Source organism: Mya arenaria, chromosome 17 (genome assembly GCF_026914265.1).
Source record: "Mya arenaria isolate MELC-2E11 chromosome 17, ASM2691426v1".
Taxonomy (NCBI): Eukaryota; Metazoa; Mollusca; class Bivalvia; order Myida; family Myidae; genus Mya; species Mya arenaria.
Genome location: NC_069138.1, coordinates 45,027,315 through 45,046,805, shown reverse-complemented (window position 1 = coordinate 45,046,805; position 19,491 = coordinate 45,027,315). Strand labels below are relative to the sequence as shown.

At 34.6% G+C, this 19,491-nt stretch overlaps 1 protein-coding gene across 1 annotated transcript; it reads right to left on the bottom strand.

Annotated features, from left to right (window-relative positions):
* Positions 1–1,338: 1,338 nt before the first annotated feature.
* On the bottom strand, positions 1,339–4,187 carry LOC128223893 (uncharacterized). Its single transcript, XM_052933350.1, has 2 exons — positions 3,814–4,187; positions 1,339–3,351 (listed from the first exon to the last, which is right to left on the bottom strand). The coding sequence occupies exons 1-2, from the start codon at positions 4,132–4,134 to the stop codon at positions 1,774–1,776; spliced, it is 1,899 nt and encodes a 632-aa protein (XP_052789310.1). The 5' UTR covers positions 4,135–4,187; the 3' UTR covers positions 1,339–1,773.
* Between the last annotated feature and the right edge of the window lie 15,304 nt (positions 4,188–19,491).

Sequence of the window (19,491 nt, the reverse complement as noted above, 5' to 3'; positions counted from 1 at the left end):
ATTTTAAAACTGAACTTTATTCTCCAATTGGAATTTTCCCATTAACCAAATATTCCAATAGACGAATTTCATGTTACGTAATCATTTTGCCGGCGGCCATCTTGGAGGCCCATGCGCAGTACGGAATATCCGGTGATTAACACATCCGAACAGCTGATCGATGTAAACAAATCGTTAGTCAATAAAAATGGTACTTAAATGTTCGATTTATGGCTGTAATCACAGAAAAGATCGTGAAAAAGACCTGCAGTATTATAGATTACCTGCAGTAATTACAAATCAAGGCGCTGAATGGGAAAAACTTACTGCAGACCGAAGAAGAGAATGGCTAGCAAGAATTAACCAAGACTTCAGCACGAAAAATTTGACCAATGTTAGAATATGTTCAACTCACTTCATAAGCGGTATGTGATGAAATAGAAAAGCTGCTACATTATATTTAACATTATAATGACTTGACTGTATGACACTTACTACTGTGCTTGAGGTAGCTTGATGAACTTCAGTAATGAGTTGCAAATGTACATGCAGTATATATATATATAAGCTGAAATTTTTATATTATAAATTCCCATGACGTGTACTGTTGTACCCTCTTTAAGTATTATTGGCAGGTAATAAGCATTGTTCCCTAAAGGATTATTGCAAATGGCCTGAGAGGTATACACAAGGGAGAGACAGATGTGTGATACAAGGAGTCTGGGTGCGATACCCCAGATCTTTCCAATAGACCCATTCCTTCTTTAACATGAGTGGTCTCTATTGCCGATACATCCGAGCATATTGTGTGTCGAACCAATTCATCGCTAGTCGAAAAGTACCATAACCCTAACCCCAGTGCCCCAGGCAGGTTTCAAACCATGCACCCCAGGATTAGTTTGTCCCTAATGTCTGCTACATTACATGTCTTAGTGATGACATTTCAGTTGTCAATTTTATAACTTGTGTCACATGTTTATGTTGTACTATTACAAACTGATGAATAAAATTATAATTTATTCTAGTAATTATTCTTATTTCCTGTTTGATTGCAATCAGTTTTATGTAGCCAGTATCTGTACACAATCTACCTAGGTCATTATTAAAATAGTTGTTCGCTATATAATATACAAACACCAAAAACAAGGGAAAACATTCAGCATGACTAATGATTTTGTTCAATACATTTGGTTAAGATAACTGAACATAAGAATCAATTCATTAAATTAATTAATTTTCATTTTTGGAATAATTACAATAATATCAAACTTAAAATTTTTAATAATGACCTGTGTAGTTAATGTATATGTACCACCAAGACAAACAGAGTTTTTTGATACTATTTATTGCAGTGAATAATTTATGAACCATTAATATTGCATCTAAAACATATATCCAGCTTGGTATAATTGATTAATTCACTTATAGATTGATAGCAATAAATATAACATTGAAAATGAACACCAAACATAGTTACAACAGCATTCAGCAAATAAGTCATTACACATGAACATAATGTACAACACAATAAAACAGTCCTGAGTATTATGTTGGATATATTATTGATAACCTTTCAAAATTATATCTAGCTCTTTACTCCACAGCAACAAACATGTTTACAGTCAGATATATAAATGATATGAACATAAGTACATGATGTGAAATAATTATGTTGTGCGTAATTATTTCAGATACATACATTTAATATATATCAATATTTTTCCAACAAGCCCTATACATCACACACTATCCATGGGTCCATAATCAGTACAGGGTTAAAAATCAGACAACAATTCATTTCTTTCTGAGTCTTTTGAATGCAGGTAACTTTCTACAGTCTGGGCAGTACCACTTTCCTCTTGGGGAATTTTCCAACTTAAGACAAGTAAAGTGGAACCAAACAATTGAACAATCGTTATTGTCACATGCTATCATTTTACCAGATTCAACCTGGTCGCAATAACAATATCTTTCCTCGGAGTCTGATAGTAAGACAGGTTTCATTTGGGTATCAGAACACTGAACATTTTCTATTGCTTTTAATACCGGTTGCTTGACATTATCAATAGTATTCAATACCGGCTGTTTGGCTGGCACTGGCAAGCTTGTGAATACTTTACCAACTAATTCTGGCAAAACCGCACACTCAAAGAAACCTTTTGACTTGCTGCATATGTCTTCCCAAACAATTGGATTGAATTTCACTTCTTTAATAAATAAATCACATAATGTCCAAACAACAAAGAAGCACATTTCCTGTTTACATACACCTAATTGAGTTTGTATCTGGTAATAGTACTTGTGATTTTCACTTAAATGGAGTTGATCATTTTTTAAAACTAAGAAATCACATGTGTTCTCATCAATTTTATCATTTCTAGCATTAAAGGGGCATTTAATTTCAATACATGCATTGCCACAACAGTCACAGGCAGTTATACCATCAGGTGAAGCACCAATGCAGGGTAGATCTTCTGAAATAATAAATCCACTTTCTCTCACTAGCAGGTTTTCATGCTTTGGGCTGGTATACTCCACAAACTGCTTTAGAGCCACTCTTTCATTCACTGTTCCCCACTTCATGGCTTCAGTCTGGAAACACTGGGTCTCTGGATAGCATATTTTCTTTACAAGAGATTTCGATGGCTTGTCAGGGTCTGTAAAAACCACACTTCGCATGTTTGATGCTGTGATTCTACCAGCTCGGAACTGGTTCCATAGCTTTGATTTTGACTGCAGCCGAGTTTCAACCTCAACATTTTCGGATTGTTCTTTGCTGCATGAAACCCTTATGTTTTTACATTTAGACTGTACTGTGCACAATGGCTCACCAATCATATCCGGATCTTTCAGTTCACTAAGTATTAAAGGAAAGTCTCGTTTCTCACATGTTGGAACATAATCTGCAGCATACGGCTCTATGACTGATAGTACGGCTGGTTTAGATTTTAACACTGACAGTTTTTGACAGAATGACATGAAATCTGCCTCTGATGCTCTAGGTGTTTTAACTTTTCTTACTGAAGGGGTGTTTGTAACTGGGATTTCTCCATTATTCATGCACTGCAAATTATCATCAAAATGTTTTTTGGCAGTTTTTGCTGAGGTAAAGTTTATGTTGCTTACAGTTTTATACCTTATGGTCTTCACTGATGCTGGTATAATCTTCCAATATGCTGCGGACTGGGTACACGTTTGCGAATCTCTTATTTGCACAGCTGCAGATATTGAAAACAGAAGAGCTGCTATGTGGGTGCATGCTTCTCCAAGACCAGCCATACAATTACAGTGGGCCCCCTCCACAACACCATCTGGTTTCACTATGACCCAGGGTCTAAGTGGCTTCTCTCTAAGTCGTTGTGAATGTAATACCTGAAAAGAAATCCATGATAATATTATATTAATAAGTAATGACAGGTGCCCAGCTAGCTCGGTAGAGCAAGGAACAGGTTATACCGGGGATCATGGGTTCGAGCCCACATGAGATAAACTCTCTTCTCTAATTTTACTGGTTATAGCAGTCAGAGGCGGCTGGGTGAGAATATGATCCTACCGAGAAATAAAGCTGGTAGGAGTGTAGTGACTATCGATACTGACTCAAGACAGGCGGCCCGCAAGCTCAGTGGGTAGACAGATCAATGTTGTAACACATTGGTAATACCGTGGGTCATGGGTTTGCATCCCATGTCGGGTGCACTGTTTCCTGGACCCCTAGTTTACTACATTGCCAACTTACCTATTATTACACATAAAAATGTGAGTGAAATAAAACAATTTATTCAAAATTTTACACTGTTTTACAGACATTATTATAGTTAATGCTGAGTTATATACCTTTGCAGTGACTATGACATGGTTGTTTGTCTTGTAACTTGATCTCTCTTGCACCCATCCACTGCAGAGTTGGTTTACAGCATCAAGTGATTTCCAAGCTTTCAAATCTTCTTTCGTGTATGGACTAGGGGTAAAGAGTAAATAGTGAACGATGTCTATATGCGTAACTGAGGGTAGGCACGCCACATCTTTTGACCAAACCAAATCAGTTGCGTAAGGGTCTACCCCACCCACTATGGTTATCTTCTGCTCGTAGCGCTTTTTGGCAACACTATCCAGGCTATCTTTATACTCCGTAGCAAATGAAAGTTTCTTAGACATGTTGTGTCAATAAAATCTGCATCTGTATTGATTTACCGATATATTTGAAGAAAATCGTGCGGTAAATTGCTGAAGAAAGTTGAAATTACGCGAGAGCCTCCAAGATGGCGGATCAACCGGTGTTATGGTAAATTGTTACCGCTCGTGCAATTCCTCTATTGGAATTTTCCAATGTTCATACTTTCCCACTTTGAATGTGGGAATCCTCCAATTGGAAAGATTCACTCATGGGAAGGATTCGCAAACAAATGCCTTAAATGAATCTATCGGTTCTTCATTTTTAATGAATATATTATTTTTCATGTAATGAGTGTAAAATATTCTTAATTAAACAGTCAATTTCAATTTTAAAAATTATGTTCCAAATTCTCCCACAATTTTAATAGAGGCAGTTTTCCAATTGGAAAAGCTTGAAAAAGCCATTTTCCAATGGGAAGGCCATTTAAGTTGACTTTAAATGCCAAAAAAACATATTTCTAAATTAAATTTCAGGAAACAAAAAATATCTCTAATTAGTATTACCTAACACATTTTAAAAATACAAAAATAAAAAACATTGGGTGAAAAATAAAAAAAATAAGTTTGCAAAAATTCCGGATTTGCAAACTTAATCCGGATGCTGTTTCTATATATATATATATATAGGCTTTAATTATATATATTCTTATACACGTGTATATTTGGGGAGAAACTTTGGATATAACATTATTTACAGTATCCAGTTTATGTTTGTGTAACCAATTTAAACAACAATGCAATGCACATTAAGTTTGAATGACGTACATCTTCTATTTTCATATAATATGTTAATGTTTGATTGGATCACGCTTCCTTTCTGAAATGGTATGTTCGCCTAGTACAGTTTTCTCTTCACAACCTTTAGGTTACTGAACATGAGTATCGTCTTCATTATCTCAATTATCACAGTCACCATCAAGTTCATCGGAGTCACTATCACAGCTGCTACGTGGGGTCCAACAAAAAAGACTTTTTCGTTGCATAAACATATTAAGTAGTTAAAAGTGAAGCCAAACACTTTTTACACCAGTGAAATTCAATTCATCTGTTTTATCCTATTAATGTAGAATCAATAGTGCATGTTAATAGAAGAATGTAGAATCAATAGTAAATGCTAGTAGTAGAATGTAGAATCAATAATAAATGCTAGTAGTAAAATGTAGAATCAATAGTACATGTTAATAGTAGAATGTAGAATCAATAGTGCATGTTAATAGTAGAATGTAGAATCAATAGAGCATGTTCATAGTAAAAGGTCTCATTAGTTTTAAATGTTAATAGTAGAATGTAAAATCAATAGTTTTAGTGATTTCTCTTTAGTTTTTAGATACTTAAATGATATTGAAGGTTCATTTAATGTAGAGTTTTATTTTAATGTCATAAACATATGTATATTTATGAAATGTTTAAAAAAGTAAGGCTTTAAAGTTATATTCTTCTACAGATGTATGAAATATTTAACAGTGCGAAAAAAAAATCCACAATTAAACACTTGTATCAGACAATTATGTTTGTTTACATTCAGATCAATGCCTATAGATCCTTCATTGGTTTATTCAGTGTTTTTAAGATATGTATAATCAATTAAAACTGCGTTATTTAACACTTAAAATCTCAGTGTTCTGCATAAAGATGGGTCCGGATGACTCATCAGCAAAGGCAGTACGGACACATTGTACGTAAACGTCGATAGGGTTTTGTACTTCTTCAAACAATTCAAGCTCTTTTTCGCGAGATAAAGCGCGAATTTATGGCGATTAGGTCATTGTTTTAGCCATAATGCTTATGGTAACAAATCACTTGCAAAGGCAATATATCAAACAGAAAGGGAAGTAACTAATGCAATTTACGGGCATGGTACTTAAAGCCTTGTCTCCACATATAATCGACAATCCCCGCCTGTCCCAGATCCAGAGATATAATGAACGTGGATGTTAATATTGGCATCATGATTCGTCAATTAATTCATTTGTATTCAATATCTTTATTTTTCTAAGTTTCAACAAGAATTGTTTTTGAATTATTTCTGAAATTTTAAATAATTACAGTATTTTATTCAAATTAGAACTTGGTGTTATCAATTTAATATAATTTATCAAGAGAGTCAAGAACAGCATTGAGCATCAATGACGAAAAGGGTGCGCTGTGAATGGTACGTAGCAGTGGCCGTATAGGTTTTTAAGTAAATTAAAATGTGTAATAAATCGATTTAATTACTTTGTACACAATAACAACATTATTAAATGATGAAATGATCAGCTATTTTAATGTAAAGTTGAATTTTCTATTATCGACACATCAAAAAGTGTCTCCGCACCACCATTGCACAAGGCCGGCTCAATAATTTTGGATGCTCCCCCTGAAATGTACTTGCAAATGAGTTTAGTTATACCAGGGAACAACAGGGTGTTTCGAACATTTGCATGAACTGAAGGCTTGCCCCTAATCAGATTACTGTATATATGTCTGTGTAGGTACGACACGTAATGATTCCTGTATACGTGTGGATTTGCATTCAAGTATGAGATTCTTTAGTACAACTTTAAATTTCTCTGACTAACTTTGCTTTGTCACATGTTATATCTTTTCAATTGGTCAAAAACTATATCATGCAACATGTTTGTACGTAGTTTTTATAATATTTTTGCTATTATGGTAATTTATTCTCTCAGATACGGATTATTAAATTGCATTTTTATTAAAGTGTTCGCTATCATTTGCATATAGATAAACCACTAGCTTATGCTTGTAAATACATTTCTGAAATCTGGTCTTCCTTATTTGAAATATACTTAAACACGATTCCAACCCCTCCTAAGAACAACGGGCCTTTACTTTGGACGCTCCACTCTTAAATGCTGACAAGAAAGAGGGAGAAGGAGAAAGCATATCATCATATAATTGTATACAAGTATAATTTACCTTAGGTTCTAGCATCCTATGTACAAGATAATAAATCGAACCATTGCAAACGTTACACGGTCGACTATTGAATTTCCGAACTAATATTCCATTTACGAAAAATTGCGATTTAATTCATAATGTCACAAATGTTGACATCTAGATGAATAATCCCTGATATTTTGAAAATTTTGTTAAATAGTGACAGAAAACATACTATTTTTGCAGCTTAAATTCAATGAAAGCGAATAACCTTTATCCTTCTATCATCCCCATCTGATGACCGTATAAAGGCCTGCCGGATAAAGAGTGACAATGTGCATTGCCATTTTAAATATATAATCGACGGTTTCCTTTTCTTAACATAAATGAGCTCCGACATGTTTCTATGCAAACCCAATACCATGTATTTATCCATAATATTCGTTTTTAACAGGACTCATCAGCTGTGCAAGAGCTACAAATGTAACAACCGAAAACCAAGTAGAACATATTGGCTACCGCAATGACATTTGCGTAAATTTGAAACATATTGGCAACCGATTTTTTCGTTATAGATTGCAGCTAAGTTTAACTGTTTAAATGATATTTTTTTCGTTAAAGTTAACATTTTGAATTGCAATGTGAGCTGCATAAAATGATCCATTGGAATTAGGATGTTGAAAAGATAATTGACCTACTGGTAAATGATGCTGGATGGAAAAACTATTAAGCGTTTGAAGTATTGGAGTAGTTAAGGTCTTCTTCTGGAAGAGTTGAGGGTGTTGTATAGTTTTGGTGCTTAATTCACAACTGTGTTGTATTTGTGTACAAACAACAAGTTCAAACTAGTTCAAACAAGTAGTTCGTCTAAAAGTAGTTCGTCTGACGTCACACGACCACTCATTTCTTTAAACGTTTAAACGAGAAGATAAAATAATACAAATATTGGGTAAAGCATACAAGAAATTGTTGGATCTCTGTTCATTATGACACATGCACGGAGAAAAAAGCAACATTTTACCAATATTTAAACATGAACAATAGTAAAACATTTCAAAGAAGATAAAGATTGAAACTGATGAAATATTCGATTGTTTCCACTTTTATGTTTAATCTGTAGCACTCTAAATCACTTAATGTCGTAGTTTTAAGAACCGAATGGCTAGTTATTTATTTTATTTTGTCTTTTCTGTTTTGTCCTCTTTTTATTATTTCCAAACCTATATGTATCAGGATAAATTTCATAATGTTTCATTCTTTTAATATGGCTGCAAACGAACAAACCAACTATGGATCTCATATTAACTAAAATATATTACAAAAGCACATCAAACAAAAGAAATCCATGAAAAGTACATATGTGCGCACACAAAAGAAGAAAAAAGACACAATAACAAGTGCTCTAAAAACTGAAAATGGAACTAGTATAAAACCTAAGGCTAAGATGCTCACATATTTTGAACATTTGAAAAAAGGCAGTGAAGAATGTAACAATTTGAACTAGAGGTGACGTTTAATGTTGAAAATATAGGGTTCATCATTAAATTTTAAGGTGAATAAATATGTAGCAGTGTGCCTCTGTGTACCTCCTGAATCTCGTGACAGACATACAGTGGAGATGCTGTATATCTTCCAGTCGCACATCGAATTGTTATTGTAATGGTTAATATATAATATATATATATATATTTATAGGATGAGTACTAATAATTATATATTATATGTTCTAAAATAAACGTTAAGCTAGCTGACAAACACCCCCAAAGCGGGAATCCCATGACCTATTGATAAAGCTACTGTTATTCATGTGTGGTCTGTTGGTAGTGTTTTAACGTTTGGTTCTCTTGTTTACTTTCGATGGAACCTGTACCACGTACAAAACAGGGTTAATATTTGAATTTTTTACAACTGTGCTTGTACCATCTGTTTTTTTGTATAAATGACACATCAAAAGTTCCACAACCAATGTTTGTGTTAAGAGAAACATCATAGAAGAATGAAACGTTACTAACATAGTATATCATAATAAATCAAAATGCAAATTATTATTGAAAATACAAATTGGACTGAATCCAGAAAGCAACTTGTCAAAAGAAACTCAAAATGTGTTTCTATAATCAGTTATGCCACAATACTCTTAAAATGTCCAACGCAAACAAAATCTAATAAAAACACTTTTACAAAAAGAATGAAGACTGCAGTTAGATATCCGCCGGATTCTTGCCGACCATATCCACTCTAAATACTGGTTAACTGACGTCTGGCCGCACCATATTCAGACTGGCGATGCATCCTGTAGCATCAGCTTTCCTTGACAGTCTCCTGAAATGCAGCATTTATCATGTATGAGTTGCTTAACATGTTAGGTAATGGTGACACCGAATAAATAGGATACAAAAGATTCACTAGGCATATCGAAGCACACAAGTAAAGCAGGTTTTTAGGCATACTATTAAGACGTATTGTATGAATCAAACAAATGCATTACCTTTTGTATAGCCGCCAACTGTACACAGCCACTCCGGCGGCAACCACTAGTGCCACGGCCACGGGAACCACAACAGCCACAAGCGGAAAGGACTCCTTGTCATCAGCTACAAGGAAATAACATTTATTACACTTTTTAATTATATGATTGACCAAATACAAGCACTGTAGAGCATCACTAAGGCACGTTTCAATTATTTTTAAACAAGTTCATACAGGTACTTGTATATTCTTTTATGTTGTTATTCTATACTAAAAAGTACAGAAACAAGCTAAGTAGCCAAATGTTTAAACATAAACTCTATTCGCATTCATATTTTGATATATTCTTTCTTAACCTTTTCTATCATTTAACATATTACTGGTACATACCGTGTTCCTTTTTCAAACCATCGTTGTCGTCATTTATAGCCGATGTAACTGCAATTGTTGGAGTGGTGACGACATCATGAAAGGGTTTTGATTCCTCTTCTGCAACACGACAAACAGATTCGCGTGAGAAAACATTGTTCATAAATAACTTGTTACTCTAATATTGTCAAGATGACAGTGGAATAGGTGTCCGCCACTCTACACGGAAAACATTTGTTTGATTCCCATCACGGGATCTTTCTCTTAACATCTAAAAAAGGGCAAACCTCTGGTTGTGCCCAGTGGACGTACTCGAGCATGATTTATATCATATTTTAGCTATAAACTAAGGTAACAAATACTACCTGAAACTCTGACGCTTGATGGTGGGAATGTTAGTTTAGCGATTATGTTCCCCGCTACGCAATGGTAAAGTCCAGCGTCGTAGATGGAACTGTTTGCAATTTCTAGGACCATCTCAGATTCACCGTCTATGATTTCGTCATCTTTGTACCACGCAAATGTGGGTGTCGGCTCACCAGAAGCGTTGCAGATCAAAATGATTTTTTCTCCTTGAACAGCCGATATGTTTGGATAAAAATCTATTATACCCGGAGCTTCAGAACAGAACATGTTCAGAGTTTTTATAATCTCTAACTCATCGAGAATATCAGATGTCAATATGTGCACATCATTTATCGTGTGAGATCCATTTCCAGTCAAAAGTAAAAAAATATCTTCAAATTCCGATAAGCTTGCTAGACTTTCATCTTGATTTGTTATATTTTCCGCCATATAAAGTTCATACATAAGTGTGATGGCATAGTGTGAACAATCCAGAAACGAGACACACACGTCTACATCATAATATTGTGAGGATAAATTATTCATTGCGTTGATCCATTGGTTAACAATCAATATTTTATTGGTGCTTTCCGTTTGATTGTGCAAAAAAGAACCGGCTTCATTTGCAAAGGCATCAATATTCGATAGTAAGGGGTCAGTTGAAAAATTCGCTTTTGTACTTTCTATTGATTCGTGGAGATCTGAAATACTTATGTTGAACTCATTTAAGGCAATATCTGGGTCTATCCCCATGCTTTCGACTGAAATATTTGATGAAATGTCGTCTAAGTTAAAGTCAGAAAGTGTTGTTTCCAGTGTTGAAGCATTTGACAGTGTTGTAGCTGTTTCATTTACCATTCCGAACAAAATATCAATAGCTTCCTCAAAAAATGTATGGGCATTAGTAAATTTATCACACTTTTCTGCATAAATTTCTTTTCGTACATCGTAATCGCTATCGCTAGTTGTGTTTTGGAATCCCGATGTTCTGAATATAGTATCTATAGATTGGTTAGCAAATGCTTCAAATTCAGTACCATTGAGATCTAACTCTTTTGCAGATCGTATAATTCTGTGAAGACCATATATTGCCTGATGCTCCATCTCTCTGCGTTTCCTTCCCAAGATGTTTCCGATGGATTCCAAAATAGCTTCAATTGTTGCCTTTGCACTATTCCAAATACTTTGAACAATGTTGTTAAAATTAATTCGTATCTGCACTGGCTTAAAACCAGAATTAAAGGCATTTACTTCACAATGAACATCAAAAACTGGCGCAGAACGTGTGACGATATCTAGTTCAAAACCACAATTCCGAACATCTATCAGTGAACCTATTCCATATTTGATGATAAAATTAAGCGCATTAATGCCAAGTCTTACGACCGCTTTCACTGCTTCAAGAGCCAAATTTGCGGCTTCCATAACAGATTTAGCTGCTTCTAATCCAACCTGTGCGATCGTAAGTGCTCCTTCAGCTATAAGTAAAACGGCACTAGATTTATCAACAACAAACTGTGCAGATGATACGGCAACTTTTGCAACGTCAAGGGCAGCCATTGGTATTCTGACGGCAAATTTTGCTATTTCAAGAGCTCCGTATGCTATGCCCCTGAGAGCGTAGCACGCAAGGTTCGCCGCAGCACAAAATGGATTCGGAAGCGAAAACATACAGCTGGTAAAATGGCAACACGGATACGGTATGTTAACAAACCATACTTTTTTGTGACAGATACGACAGGATAGACCAGGGACACACACACGACTACAGTGTTTTATAGTACATAATCGGTCAACCTTTCGTTGGGCTTCGTTTAATTTATCCATTGCATGGCGAAGTGGTATTTTCGCATCCTCGAGTTTTTGCTTTGCATTGTCCATTGCCCTAATTGCATTATCAAAGTAAATATTTGCAGAACGTAGAACTCGCTTTTTTTCTTCAATCCAATCTTCGGCTGCGCTTAAAGCATTTTGAGCAGAGGAAAATGCATTCTGTACACTGCTTATTCTTTTGTCAGCTTCATCAGCAATATAACTGGTGAATCGTGTGAGAGCTGACAGATAACTATCGCTAAAATCTCCGTCACCATTTGCATCTGCAACAAACCGACCTTTCACAGAAAAACTTATTCCTGTATGGATGGCGTTTTTAGTCAAATCCAAGTCCCCTGTATATGATACATCAAGTTGTGCTTTAAATGCCTGCCAAATTTTTCCTTCCAAATAGAACTGCATGCCATAGTTCGAAATAATTATTTCTGATTTTACTTCTGCAAGGCCGAGAATTGATGCTTTTGCCTCAAATATCGCTTCATATCTCCCTGGATAATCGGTACTTAACGCTAGTTGCAATCCATAACCGTTTTCAACTTTCAAAAACGGAATCGGTGATCTACCACGAATAGTAAATAACCCTAGAAAACGGACCGCCTTTTCATTTCTTAATATTGGAGACTGTACAAAATTATCACAAGTTTGCAAATGGTTTGTAGAATAAAACATTTCAATTTCGAGTCCAAACAAACGCAATCCAGCAATAATTATCTCGCCTTCAAACCGCAGTCCAAATCCGTCACTATGTTTGTACAAGTTCACAAATTTGTGCAAGCTATTACCCACGACTAAGTTAAAATTCGATTCAATTGTGTTTATTTCTGTATAAAACAAATCTGTAAAGTTTAGTTTTGCAATTCTTGTGTTGTCTTCTGTTGCCATAACAAATGACTGTATGTTTTTTTCGTAGCGCTGTCCATCCCTCTTTCCATATATCTGTCAGGCCATCAGCTAGTTCAGAAAGTATTTCCACAACGTCGACCTTGCCTTCTAACTTGTGTTCAAATTCATGCATAAGGTTGTAAAAATGGTCACCAGCAGAGCTTATTTCTTCCAACAGAAACAGTGACTCGTTAGTCAGAAGTGAGGTGTATCGAAATGCTGTTTTCACTGTAACATTCAAAAATGAAGATACAACCTCTTTAAAGTCGATGATATCTTTGAATAAGTGAACATTGTCACTTTGCGATATATCCCTCGTCGGATCCGTAAATAAAGAGGCATATAATCTCGTGTTTATTTTTAATTTTATAAAGCTCAATATTGGTATGTTTTGAAATGGATTCAAATTCACGATAGCAGTTGCAAAGAAACCAGATGGATTTGCATGAGGACCGCACCATGAACGTTCAATCATACCTGTAATAGAAACAAACCCACCTTAAACCCCGTAGAAATGTTATTGAACATGATGCTTATCCGAATTGTTTTACTCATTGGATGTTGGTCTAATGTCATGACAAGTTTCATTCATATTATCGTCGCATCGGTTAAAAGTTGGTAAGTTGAATAATACAGTTTTTGAACAAAGTCTTTGCCCACTTTGTTATGTCTTAGATATTAGATATTAATATATTCCACGATGTTATCATTCTCATCTAAATATCTATACAACCATAGAACTGCTGAATACCGTTCTTATTGGTTTGTTAAATAATCTCTCTTTTTCGTGTATAAAGCATTTGCTCAGAGAAAGAATTTCATTACTTTACATACATAATAATTTTACAGGTTTAAGTACCAACTGTTAAATAGTTGTAAAATGATTCGTACGTAATATTATTTCTGAAAAAAATAAAGTTTAAACATTTGCTACTACTTATGTTACTGTTAAGAATCTCAACTAGATATTTAACTTATATAAACCGCCAAGCAAATGTTGAATAATGCAAAATGATCATGGACTATCATAGTCTACTTCATTGATGTATATATATATATGTGCTGTTATATGTGGGAATACACTTGTGTTCTGTTCTGTTTTACAGAAAAAGCGTAAACTAGCGCAACTGTCAGAGTTAACATGACGAAACGATTATAGGATATACTAGTACAACAGTCTTACCCCCAACAGACCCATATGCATCAATCGATCCAACTGCAAATTTAAGGTCTAAGTCAACAGTCTTTCCAAACACTTTAAACTGGAAGGCAAAACTAGACGTAGCTGTAAAATGAACTCCAATGTGCCACTCGCCGAAGAAAATACTTCGTAAAATCTGAAAATTAATAACAAAAATAGTTTTCCTTACACTAACTAATAGCAAGTTTTTCAAGATTTGACTTGTACAATCAAACCAAATAATTTATCGGTATCTGCTCAATCATCTGTAGATCAACAGTTTGATGTTGGTTCGGTCTTGTATACGTGACATTGGTTAAGTTTTAGTCCATTTGGGTGTCTCTGTAGTTTCCATTGGTTGAATCATATATAATTCAATACAACTAGTACTTTGCACCACTTTAACTTACGTGTGTTGAAACATGCACGGTTAACATTGTCATTTCCTACAGCCTCAAATAATGTAAAGGTTATGTGTATATTTTCACCCCTCAGTTTGAAGAAGTCTGTGTCGATTAATTTATTATGGACAAGACCTGTTTATATCAAATGCTTCCTTTAATTGATTGTTCAACATACGTTTTAATATTTTATTTTAGAAATTAACAAAGAAATTTATTCAGACAATTTGATAATTTCTTACGTTTTTTAACGACGGTACTGCAACATATGCAAAAGCTTTTCCTTCCAAATGAATAATCGACTTTCGTAAGGAGGCTTCCCCGGCTACCCACACATTGCCCGCATTCTGAATCCTTTATTGGAAAGCATTAATAAGTCAAATGTATGGTACAGGTGCTAAGAAGGCACGACTAAATAAGCTGTTTGTATTTACAGAGATATTTATCCGTAAATACAAACACTTTGATGTAAACTTCTTAGCGAAGAGATATATTTCAAAATAGAGCACTTACGGATATCTGAAGAGACCTTCACCGTTCCAAAATTGGAGATCGAATCCCTTTTCAGTAGTTGACGTCTTCCAGTCAACTAATATATCCCTCTGGAGGGACATTCCAACGCCAATGGGACTAAGAGTGATTCCGTAGTCGGTTTGAAGTTTTTTAGTGAAACTGAGCTGAGAAAGGATGTCCCTTGAAGACTCAGGGAGGATAAAAAAGAACGTGTTCCCATAGTCCTGACAATTATCAATAATAAAACAGAACTCGCGATTTTCTAGCGGGGGTGAACACGTAATATTCTGGCCATATAAGTTTATTGACAACTCTGTCTTAAGTGTGAATAACGTGTAGTGCCTGTTATCTACTAATGGCGCCCCTTTACAAGGGCCCCGATTGATTTCACTTCCTGTCAAAAGGCATGCCTTTAAATTATTGATGCCAATGATTTCGGTACCAGATTGGCTGAACTGTAACCAATCAGGTAATTTTTTTTGCAAATTTTCAAAGAAAGTCCTTGTGAAAGACAATGATTTTATTATTTCAACGATATCTCTTGGTGTAATGTCAAACCTCCAACAATCAGATGTTCGTTCGTTTCCGATTGTAATGCCATCTTTTATCTGGTAGTTCATGGATCCAGATATTATTTTAAATTCTTCCTCGTCGAAATGTACTTCAATTCCACTAATAGATATCGGCAGAGCAAGTGCATTGACCTCTACAAATGTTATCCCAAAAGTGTAAACAATATTTCTATTTGCGAGGAGTCGATACCACTTAGCTGTGGACGACAAAGATATATTTAGAGTGCTACTACTGCCACAACTTGAAAGAGGAATAGTGTAACATCCTTTTGGAAGCAGTTTTGAAACCAGGCCATGTCTTGAAAAGAATCCCGGACTTTGTTCATTAGCCCCTGAAAAAAAAATAGAATACTAACGAAAAAGAACGATTTTGAATAATCGCTGACAAAAATGTTTTCCAATATTATTTTGTAATGTTAAGATGCTCTTAACGAACTTTAATATACCAATCCGAATGATGCCAATGTACTAAACGCTCACTATCACGTACTGCCTGATTTTTCATTTCCTTTTCATCTTAAATTGTTCGTTACCTGAGCATGAAAACCCGTCGGACAATAATGTAGAATTCCCAGAGCATGCGCAGTGAAACGACCCGATTGTGTTTAAGCATTTATCCTCACATCCCCCATTCAAAAACCCTCCACACTCGTCGATGTCTATATCACAAAGACAAGGGATATAACAGGGACAAAATGCAAGCAGCAAAACATCAATAGTTTGTTTTAAAAAAAGAGATATGACTACAAGTAGTGAATGATTTTTTAAATGCGAAACAATTTATTTTATGTATTTGTCTAATTTCACTCTGCACAAACAAATTGTTAAAATGTCGTTTGATGTGGCTTGTCGGCCTATGAAACCATTGATAAAACTTCACAAAGTTAATATCATTTTTGTCATCATAATCCGTACGTATCGAAGTTAGAATAGATGAATGTTTTTGGAATATTATTTAATTTGCACTCACCTATTTCACAGTGTCTCCCCGTGAAACCGGTAGCACATCTGCACGTGTAGGATTCAATGTTGTCGATACACAAACCACCGTGTGTGCATATAATTCCTTTACAATCGTCGATGTCTTGAGTAAAGCATAACGGTTAAATACATGTATATTGCTGGTGAAATAAAGAACTGTAAGTTTAACAAAAAGTATTTATATATTTATAATGTATGGTTAGAAATTTACAAAATTAGCTTAAAATACATCACATTTTTTTCAGTTTTCTATTGCTCCGAAATAGGTGTACAAATGGGTTTCAAACTTTAGTTTTCAGAAATGACGTCATCATTTCATATTTTTATTACTCTGTTTAAAAATGAATATTTCGAACAAGTAATGGTAAACTGCAAACTTTCCATCGCCCTTTAATATTATTGTTTATCATAACATTTGGATTTTCATAACCATGCAAGAGAATACGACGAAAGAGTAGCTTTTTTGAAGAAATAAAACATCACAAAACATGATTCGTTATCAAAAGACACTTGATATGTTCCTTTGAAAACAAAGCAAAATTCCACGAATTAAGGTGAATCAATTGAAGTATGTTAAAAAAAAGTACATATATGTTAAGTAATTGCTCATAAGAGTAGGAAATTGACAAATTGAGACGGTCGACAGAAATAGATTGGTGGACTCAGTAATGTGAACAATAGAAGAAACACATGTGTTCAACTTTAGAAGAAAAAAGACATTTGGACGTGGTTAATTAGATCGTGGGTGGTTTTTTCCGATGCGAATTGTAACTGCTGTTTCGACACACGTTTTAAAGAGGGTTACTGGGTAGGGGTACGATTTATTGAGAGGGATAAACACATGTAGTCGGTAAGTGAAGAAGAAATGGTAGGTATCCCCAATTTCTCCATGTTGGCATGAGGCTAATAACAAAACTATGGCAGGCAAAAAAATTGTTCATTAAGACTTCAATAGTGGTGATGGTTTATACTGGGCGCAGAAAACCATATTCGGATTCGAGCTTCGCTCTCACCCGATATGGTTTTCTTTGGCCCGTATATCCCATATCGGGTCCACCTACTTACCCCTTACCTTATAATATTTATATTAAAATATGGTAACGTTTTTATCAATATATTCAAACAGACTCAAAATGAAATCATTGAATAGTCTTAATACACACATACTGTTACAGGAATGTCCATTTGCAGCCAGCTCAAATCCTTCGTTGCACAGACAGGTATAACTACCTACGGTGTTGTGGCACACATCAGAACACCCGGAAACGCCCTCGTCACATTCGTTTACATCTATAAAAACGCATTGAGCTTTATTACAGTTACATCTATTAAACATCTACTTGTAAGTATTCGTCAATGCGTTTATATTGTGTCTAGCATGGTGCCAAAACTATCAAAAGTTATCAAATCTATATTTCCACTGTTTGAAAAAGTAAAAATATAATGTTTATATCACTGATAAATATCTTTAAACCACCAAGATGTTTTAATAAAGTCCGATTAGATATACTGGATATTACATAAGTGATATTCCCTTTCTATTATAATAATAATATTATTATTATATAAATTAACTGATGGTTTGCAGCTCAAAATACATCAAAAGTCGCTATACTACGCGAATAATTTACAAGGTTATTCATTTATGACGTCACGAAAAGAGTTATTACACAAGATACATCTTGAACAATATCTAATGGAAGTATATCATGATGGCGACATCATTTAAGATCTTTATTAAATCTATCGTTCATCCAAAGATGTTGATGGTTACCGCTTTTGGACGGTGATGTGGATATACTGCACAGTGTGTGCTCACCTATACAATATTTTCCATCTTGGTGCAGTTTAAACCCCGAACGGCAGGAGCACCTGAAGGAGCCAGGTGTGTTCTCACATTCTTGTTCACATCCGCCGTTGGATAAAAGGCATTCGTCAAGGTCTGTAACGTTGATTTTAAGTTTGTTCTTTAACACAACACAGGCGTAATGATTGTATAATGCATATTAATCAATGCTACAGTGTATAAGGTGTATAAATTAATTATCCAATTTAGAAATAGAAGACATATAAAAACATTACAATTGTCACTGGAACATTATTATCTTTCAAGTGTTTTGATGCAGCCCGATGGCAAGTGCAGCATTAGCGATAAACGCCCCTCTGCACTCCGCCCGATAAGACGCAACCTAATATAACATTATATAAGCAATGTAAAAAAATATCTGGAAAAATGTGAATCTAAAGCAAGAAATGAGCAGTTACACATGAACATCTTGTATCCGCATGTTGTATGTTTAATGATAAATACAGTAGTGTCCGATTTCACGCATTGAGCCGTGAATGTAATTTAGTAGTTATTAGTTAATATACATATTTGAGTTAATCCACATAATGGGTAATTAGCTTATTTCATTCATAGCTAATAATGGTAATGTTAAAGATGCACTCTTACTCCGAGATCAGATTTACCACAATTAATAATATTGTTTTAATATTCCAAAAAGGATGAATAAATGTAAAAAAACAATGGTTCTTATGAAGGATACCGAGTTTAATTTGAAAGAAATGAGCACTTAACACGATATTTCTACCTTATGAGACTATAGTAGATCTCAGTAAATCTTTTAGCATTCACCAATCATTTAATATTTTTGCGCTTTCTGCTATTGAATACACGGTTACAATCTTGTTATCAGTAATTAATATTTTCCATAAATGCATTATTTAGCAAGTAGTTAAAGGTTTATCAGTCAAAATTTATGTTTGTTATACATGTGTATGTATTGATTTTGAATAAGAGTGTCACTTTAAATAACTTATTATGTACACAGAGGAAGCGCGCTGGATTTCTTATAATAAATTTTAAGGGTTGTAAGTGCGAAAATCCCTTTTTATCTTTTAATATCGT

Bases quoted from the DNA above. Each gene is read 5' to 3' on its own strand.
- LOC128223893 (XM_052933350.1), bottom strand. From the start codon at position 4,134: ATGTCTAAGAAACTTTCATTTGCTACGGAGTATAAAGATAGCCTGGAT. The intron at 3,352-3,813 runs GTATATAACTCA...ATTTCTTTTCAG, and splicing joins ATGTCATAGTCACTGCAAAG to GTATTACATTCACAACGACT.